This window comes from Poecilia reticulata, linkage group LG2, assembly GCF_000633615.1.
Source record: "Poecilia reticulata strain Guanapo linkage group LG2, Guppy_female_1.0+MT, whole genome shotgun sequence".
Lineage (NCBI taxonomy): Eukaryota > Metazoa > Chordata > Actinopteri > Cyprinodontiformes > Poeciliidae > Poecilia > Poecilia reticulata.
This window is the reverse complement of record NC_024332.1, coordinates 7,674,559-7,683,410: the sequence shown is the minus strand read 5'-3', so window position 1 is coordinate 7,683,410 and position 8,852 is coordinate 7,674,559. Positions and strand designations below refer to the sequence as shown.

Genomic DNA, 8,852 nt, shown 5'->3' with positions numbered 1-8,852 from the left:
GTGATTTTTCTCTGCTTGGAGAATAAACATCCTGTTCAGAGACAACCTGTGAGAAAGCTGAAGAAGCCCTGCGGGGTTGTTGGGAGGCCACTGATTGGATGGCTCTGTGGCAGCCACATGGAGAGGACATCATTTTGTTGAAAAACAGATTATCACATCTTGACATAGGGAACCTTTTACTTTTTCCTTGTTTGTAAAAAAAAAATATTAACATAACAAAGATTGTTGATAAATTTCTTCAGATTAAATTAGATTAAATGGGCAGTGTTATGTATGTTTACATCATGTTAAGCCTGTCTGCTCTTCTGCCAGGTTTTCCTACCACTCAACTTTCTGTTGGACTGCTTGAATACAACACTCTGGATAAATGCATAGTGAAATGAGTTTGTTTTTTAATTTTTTTTTTTTACTTTTTGATCTGAATTATGTAAGCGTCTTCTACATCCCACCTTCTAAACGATGTCATGTTCCATGGAATCATAAATCATCGATGCTGAGAAATATTGAAGAAGCCATCAGACCTGCTAAAGGTTTGAAGGCATCTTCATATTCACCTGATTATATAATCAACAGTTGGCTGTTTGGGGGGGTGGAGGGGGGGCTCGAGGTGACACCGACTGGTCCATCCTCTTTCTCGCTCCTCCTCATCCTCTTCATCCTCCATGCTGTGTTTGGTGACAGGATTTCAGTGCAGACCTGCTGTGTGCTTCTTTTTTTCTTTTAGGCTGAATGGAGGAGTTAATAGAGCTCCTGCAGACATTTTCTCCTCTTCAGGGATCCCCACTGTAGATACAGACAGCCCAGCCTCAATTTGCTGTAATTTCTCCCAGCGAAAGCCGACGTTTCTTCGCTCCCCGAGCGGTGAGCTTGACCTGAAGCGGCGAAAAGGCGCATTTTCATCCCCGGTGGACACAGCCGCGGCGGAGGTGAGCGGGACTACCTGTTTGCTTCCCCCGGGGTTGCGCGAGCGTGTGTCGCCCCGACTGATATTCACTTGAACGGCGCTGCTGGTGCTACATACCTACTGACCTACTTTGTGTTAGTTGGGAGTGAAAGCGTTGAGGCGGCTGCGTTTTTAAAGAGATGAAAGGTGTTGTGGACACAGCGGTGACCCCGCGGGGAGGAGAGCTCCAGTGAAACAGAGCCAGAAGTCAAAAAGGGAGGCGGCGGAGCGGAGGCAGCAGGAATGGCTGCGTCTCATCACCTGGACCCCGGGCTGCTGCTGCTGCTGCTGCTGCTGGCCTGCTGGCGAACACCGGCGATGGTCGGTGGAAGTAAGTCAGTTCGTCTTTGTGAAATTGTCAATAATGCATTGTTCCAAATATAGTTCGCGCTGTAGCAGCTGGCTTTAATTCCTAATTCAGTTGAATTTGTTATTTTAACCGACAAAAAGGCTCAGTCAGAATATCATAAAGTTAATTTCTTTTACTCATTTAATTCAAAATGTTAATCTCATACTACACACATCGAACGTTTCAAGTGTTTGTTTACATTGATACCATTATCACTAAAACAAAAAAATACAATAATTTTATAGATTAAAACCAGATTATAGCTATCATCTTAGCAAAATGATGCAAGTCAAGATATACAGTATTAATGGAAAGTTAAGTGGAAGGGGGAAAAGCGTGATAGAAAAAGTTTCCTCTCAGCTCACAGTAGGGTTTTACAATATTAGGAAAACATAATGTGATTTTTGGCTGTGATTCTTAACCCACATTGTCCTCTCTGTAGTTTTTCTTTTCCATCATCACAATGAACCTGGTGCTCTGCTCTGCTGGTCTGATCTTGGTTGCTAAAGAACCACATTAAATGAAAGCAAACAGACCATCCAAGTGGCCAAATAGTTCACATAAAAGCTTAACTTTGATCTACGGTACCCAATGATGTTGCACACATAATATTGACATCATTTCAGTTTGATATGTATATATATTTTTTAAAATATATACTGAAAATTTCAATAAGACTAAGTAAAACATGATTATAATACCAATTAAATTGCAACTTCATATTGAAGCAAGTTCTGTTTATTGACATTGTGTGATTGTAAATATGGTCACATTGGTAGTAATTGCATGTGCTGAAGTACAAAAGTGGTTTTTAACATAATTCAGTTTTTTTTCTTCTTTTTGTTAATATGGAGAAATGCGTACATGTACATTTGCACATCTACATCTACATTTGATGTGCATACTTTGTGCACATGTAAATGCTACATTTCCTTTGTGTGACATTGACAGCGTTACATGCAATGGCAAATTGTACTGAGCGCGTTTAAAAGTTTTTTACTAAGCTACATAAAGTTATTCTCATAGCTCGATCTTGCATGTTAAATAAAACAGAACTCAGCACTTTCACAGTCCTACAAGATTGAAATGGCTAAAAAAATAATGCTGAGGCTCTAGTAGTTTTTGAAAATATTATTCAGTTTAACAGAGCAGAAATTGACACATGTAAGCTTTTATTTTCTTACCCCAAACATCTTGACAAGCGACATTAAATGTTCAAAGATAGTTATAGACTGTTAAGGTCACAAATTGGCATGCACAATATTTCATATTTTGTGTTATGGCTGAAAATGTATGAAAATTTAACACACAAAGTATCAAAAGACAACCATTGAAACGTCTATTCAATATTTATGTTTTTATGTTCTATCTGTTCACTTTTATGTGCAGCTTTAAATTCAAGTTCGTGGCGCTACTGATATTTGTAAGTGAGTGTGACACTTGTTCATGTGGCATGACTGCACATGCTGTGACAAACCGGACTTCATAAGCAGGACCAGGAGGTTCTGATGCTGTGAAGTGTTGTTTGTGTCCTTTTTTGTGAGAACGGTCCTTTAGCATAGCCGTTGTAATAAAAAGGAAGAGAACACAGCAATATCAACAGAGAAAGCAGGAATATTTCAGACCAAACCAACTTTATTTATAAAGCACTTTAAAACAACCACAGCTGATACAAAGTGCTGTACATTAAAACAATACATAATAAAAATAAAAACTTAGTTTCAAAACAAAAACATACAATTTAAAACTAGATCCCGCTGGTGTTGAAAGCCAAGTAAAATAGATGGGTTTTAAGACGAACTTTAAAAGTGGACAGTGAAGGGGCCTCTCTGACCTGCAATGGCAAGTCGTTCCATAACTTAGGGCAAATGACAGAGAAAGCCCTGTCCCCTCTGAGACAGGGGGATCAGGGCTCAGCTGATCTGCTGACCTGAAAGACCGATAGGGTATGTAGGGATGAAGAAGCTCAGAGAGGTAAGCCGGGGCAAGATTATGCAGTGATTTAAAAACAAACAAGAATTTTAAAGTGAATCCTAAAATATACAGGCAGGCAGTGAAGTGAGGCCAGGACAGGGGTCACATGCTCCCTCTTTCGAGTTCCTGTCAAAAGTTGTGCAGCAGCATTCTGAACCAGCTGCAGACGTGAGAGCAGCGACTGACTGACTCCCAGATAAAGTGCGTTACAGTAATCCAATCGAGTTGAAATAAAAGCGTGGATCACTGTTTCAAAATGCTGCCTGGAAAGAAAAGATTTCACTGACGCTAATCGCCTTAAATGATAAAAGCTGGACTTAACCACGGCTCTGATTTGGCTGTCCAATTTAAAATCACTGTCCACCTTAAAACCAAGATCTGTAATAACAGGTTTAAAATATACCTCCAAAGGTCCCAGGTCAACAGAGGAGGACTCACAGGAGCCACTGGGTCCAAACACCACCACCTCTGTTTTGTTTTCATTAAAATTTAAAAAGTTCAAGGCCAACCAAGCTTTAATATCACTTAGACATGCCAGGAGATGTGTGATTGAATGTACGTCCTTCTGCTTCATGGGCAAATAAATCTGACAATCATCAGCATAACAATGAAATTAAATCCCATGTTTCCTGAGGGTAGAACCCAGAGGCAGTAAATAAAGAGAGAAAAGCAGTGGGCCCAGAATTGAGCCCTGCGGGACACCATAAGACATTGGAGCAGCAGATGATTCAGAGTCACTAATTTTCACTGAAATTGTTCTCTCCTCCAGGTAGGACCGGAACCATTTAAGAACAGTGCCACCAATACCTACAATGTGCTGTAATCGCGATATTAAAATGTCGTGGTCTACTGTATCAAAGGCCGCAGTTAGGTCAAGTAAAATCAGAACAACATGGTTACCAGAATCACATGCAAGAAGAATGTCATTAAAGCAAGATAACAATACATGCTCAAATAATTTATTTTGACTCAGTGACTCCTTACCGCTATTGGAGCAATCAGAGCAGATCCGTGCCGTATTGGATGACTTGTCCTTTTCCTCTGGATATTAGCCAGACACACTTGTCGACTCTTGATGCCAAGTATCAAAGTTTCCTCACCTTCACTTCTGATTCTTGGGGTGTAATGAAAACTTCTCTTTACTGTTTTTTGTTTTTAGTTACATGAAATACTAAGCTTTACATTTCCTAGACATTTGTTCTAAAATCAAAAAGATTACAAACCAGAAGAAGTCCGGAAACTGCTAGTCACGACCGCATCAAAATTTTGCAGAACAGAACTATTGTTCATTTAATGGCGGTTCATAAACTTGGCAAAGGGTTAGAAACTGGTATTAAAGACATAAAATGAACAAAAGCAAACTTTTGTCTACTCTCCTCGCTAAATCTTCCTCTCATAGGTCTTTCCAAACATCAACGTTCTGCAACGAACTCTAATATAAGACTTTAACTTGTCTTAAACAGTAGACACCCTTGTGTCTAATGAAATCAGAAGCACTTACAGGTACAGTTATTAACACTCCACCGGGGGAAGCTACATCCGTCTGGCGTTAGCAACCATTTCATTCTGACACTTGCCACCTACATGCAGATTTTTAACGACCAGTCCAACCCCCACATGGCAACATCCATCTCTCCCCTACTGCAGCAACCCACCCTCAGCCAACACAAAGCACAAACCACGGAGCCACACGGATGAATAGTCTCTCTTCTGCTTTGACTGAATTTATTGGGTTGTGACGAGCAAGTCCGTCGGCCGGGTTTTTATTCGTTTTCTGTACGAAATATTGTTTTTCTTAACCCAAACCCAGGGTTTTACTTTTTTAGAGTCACATGTCACGTTTTACAAAACACCTCGGTGGATTAATAAAAGTGCCAATGTTAATAGATATTCTTAGACTTTAACAAACACATTTTTCAAGCAGAAGGTTTTTTTTTTTTTTTTTTTCAAAGTCCACACACTAAAGCAGAGGTTCCCAAACTGCGGGGTGCGCCCCCTAGAAGGGGCGCGGGAAGCCGTCTAGGTGAAAAAAACCCAAACCTGAACGCTGCATGCGCTGGGTTTTTATCTTAGAATGGCCAACTCTGTTATTCCTATGTAAATTTGATACAGTAGGGGCTTCTGCACTTCCCATATCTGTGTCCTCTGTCACTTTTATCAGCAGTTAAAACTGTTTAATCCATTGTTAACATGTGGTAACCTGTTTTTCCGACCTGCCTTTAAACGCAACATGAGCGCTACGACGCTTGCGCTGGTTTTGCACCTGTGCACCGTGAAGGAGACCTGCTGCTGTGCGGAGATACGCAGGTGTGTTAGAATCATGGCAGCAAACCAGCAAAACGCAAAGAACTTTTCACAGTTTTTCCCCCAAACTAWCAGACTGTTGAGTAAAGCTGTTGGATGCAGGTAATGTTAGCTAAAAGATGACTAGCTAGCTAATATCGATACAGCACCTTCAGCTTAACAAGTAGCCTGTAGACTACTGATGTTGTCTATGTTCAGCTACGTACATTCATTTTGCCCCCCAAAAATGTCAACCCCCACCCCCACCCACCCCTGCTTGCACAAGTTGTTCAGCTAGACAGCTATTTGTAATCCATAGGGGGGACCCAGAAAATGTTTGGAAACCACTGAGGGGGCCCAGGAGAAAAAGTTTGGGAACCACTGCACTAAAGGAATGAAATGGAATGAATATGTCATTTCTTTTTCTTTATAAAAGCCACATCCTGCAGCTTTAATGCAAGTGGAGTTTCTGTTTGCACCTTATATTTCAACCAGACAAAGTGATCTGGGGAAAAGTGTGAAGTCCACAGCAAACAACCCATCAGGTGGTCCAGACTGGCCTCTTCCCTGATTAATGAGCTGCAGCAGCAGTGTGCTTTAATCACCCTCGGCCGGCTTTCTGCTTGTTGGTCATTGTTAATCAGACTTTAGGACGACGATGCCAAATCAGCGCTCTTCGTCTTGGCAGAACAAGATGAAGCCAATCACGCTCATGAGACTCCACGTGCAGTAAAGTGTGCTTTTCATTTTCCCCACACGCGGACCGTCATAAACGCCTCAACCTCGCTGCGGCTTATCGTCCCGCTGCCACTTTTGGTGCAAATGGAAAGAGAGAGAGAAAAAAAGTGTTCTTCCACCCATGTTATTTCCCTGTTTGATAAATCCCAAACATCTGCTCGAACGCAGCAGCACACAGATGAATTGAGTTTTTTTTTTTTTTTGAAATATGAAAAGCGTGTATTTAGAGCCATGGAAGGGCTTGGAGCGACCCCGCAGGCTGTGGCCTTCTGGGGGAAAAGGAAAAAAAAGTCACAATCAGAGCTCTAAAAACTCAGCAAACTGTTATCAGTAAACTAAAACACCAATATTTAAATAAACTCCAGGGTATTACCTTATAGTTGTGGTTCAATTACACATATCTGGATTTATAAAAATCTGGATAGTCTGTTTTCTAGGCCACACAAGAGTCTTTAAAATGAGGAGAAAGCTGTTGTGCAGATGTCATTAGGAAGGAGAAGGGAAGACATCACAAATGTGCACCGGCATGGAAGCAGGAGGGTTGTATTGATGCGCAGCAGGGTGAAGAGGGTTTTTGTTTCTCTGTCTCACTGTGGAGCTCTGAATCTCTTCTGCACACTGTTGCTGCCACCATCTTTATTCCTCTGTAACACCCAGAAGCTCGAGCATCCTCCTTTCCTCCTGTGTGTTTTTGTTAATTGTGCCAGCATCACTGCTTCGCCTCTTCTAGGACGTGCACCTGACTGCAAGGTCAAGTTGATTTTGCAGCTCATTTCCGTTTAAAGTAATGCATAAAGTAATGCATTTTCAGAGTTAATGTTACGTGCTGAAGAAGGCCATTAAGCATAAAATGAGTGCAAATTTTAGTTGACGTGAATAATTTGTTCTGCATGTGAGGGAGGAAGGAGGCTTCAAAATAACGAAGAAAATACAAAGTGATCCAGTAGAAAATGTGCCATTGATTGAGCACAAAAAATATTAATGAAAAAAGCAATCAAGAAGCACCAAAGCATTTCCATAAATCACATAACGCTTCATGGAAACATGGCAATTAAAAAAAAAAAAAAACAACAAAAAAAAACGTTTTTTGATGTTTTGGTGCTGGAATGAGATGCTTTTTTTGTGGGACATATCAAAATTGGTTTATTTTGCAAAGTTTTAATGGAAACCCTTTTTTTAACAACCCAACAACAACTGGTAAGTTGTTGAACCACGAAGAAGACGACAACTGACAGTAGTCAGAGGATGATGGTGCAGCATATTTTCTTAATGACTTTTCATGTGAACAAACTTATTCACGTGTGATTTTAATTCTTAACCAAGTTTTGCGTACATTTGTAATGGAAATGCAGCTGGAGGTGGTATCAGAGGCACATTGTCCGCACGTTGACTGGGCCCAACTAAAATGAAAGACAAAGAGGCACAAACCGCCAAAAAGGACTACCAGTAACTCGAAGCAGGCAACTGTAGCCACAAGATAAACACAAAAAGCAACTGTAGGTAAACAAAGAACACTAAGAGGCATATATCGGCATCAAATGGCACATTTGAAAGCCAATTGACCAACACATGCAAATGTGAAAACGACCCCCAATTGGGAGGTTTGAAAGCAAAACAATTGCAAGAGGCAAATGTGAAAACTAACAGAACAATGAAAAACCAAATGTTAAAGCAAAATTACCATCAGACGATACCAAATTGCTACAAAAAGACAAACTTAAAAATAAAGTAGCAAAAAAACAATACATGTGCTAAAACAAACTAATAAAATGCAAATTTACAGAAATTAACAACACCCAGAGAAAAAAGGGATCATCAGACGGTCACCGAAAAAGTACTGTGGCTCAACAGACGGCAGACACTTGGACGGAGTTTGTGTCTTGTGAGAGCTGGAATGTTTTCATAATCCACTCAGGATCAGCGTGTTTAATCAGTATTCATAGTTTGTCAGGAGGTTGTACAGCATGGACACTCAGACTCCAACACGTGCGCAGACATCCATCCATCTTTAGAAAGTGGTGGGAAGCCATTATCCAGATTAAGCTGTCCAAGTCTATTATCTAACTGTTACATCAGCCTGATCTACAGCCCACCGTCCGACTCCACTTGTACGTCACAGATTACACTGGGAGGAGAGGTAAACATCCGCTGTCACCAGGCTTATTTTGGGTTTTGATCACTTTAGTGTTGTTGAGGGCAGCAGAAAATCTCAAGCTGGGTTTTGCTTGGAAACACAGACGCTAAACAGTAGGGCTGGTGGGTAAGATGTACAGCTGACCTGTGTGAAGTTTTACAGAACGCTGGTTTCATGTTCCCGTATCTCGCTCTCTATCCCGCATGCGCCTCGCTCTCGCAGGTAACAAACAACATGGCGCCAATTGGCAGGGTTGCCAGATCTGACAAACATAATTTAAAGCCCATCCAACTATTAAAAAAAACACACACACACGCACGCACACGCATGCGCGCACACACACACACGCAATGTTTTTAGTTGTCCTTTATATTGAGAGTGCAAAAGGACTTGTCTCTATGAACACAACCATGCCTGTTTGTTTTATTATA

At 41.0% G+C, this 8,852-nt stretch overlaps 1 protein-coding gene across 1 annotated transcript in view; it reads left to right on the top strand.

Moving 5' to 3' along the window:
* The first annotated feature begins 586 nt into the window (after window positions 1-586).
* LOC103473761 (fibronectin type III domain-containing protein 4-like) overlaps window positions 587-8,852 on the top strand; it is a 25,800-nt gene continuing 17,534 nt past the window's right edge. The window contains exon 1 of the mRNA XM_008424236.2: window positions 587-1,274. Coding sequence (XP_008422458.1) covers window positions 1,187-1,274 — 88 coding nt within the window. The 5' untranslated portion in view covers window positions 587-1,186. The remainder of the gene's footprint in view (window positions 1,275-8,852) is intronic.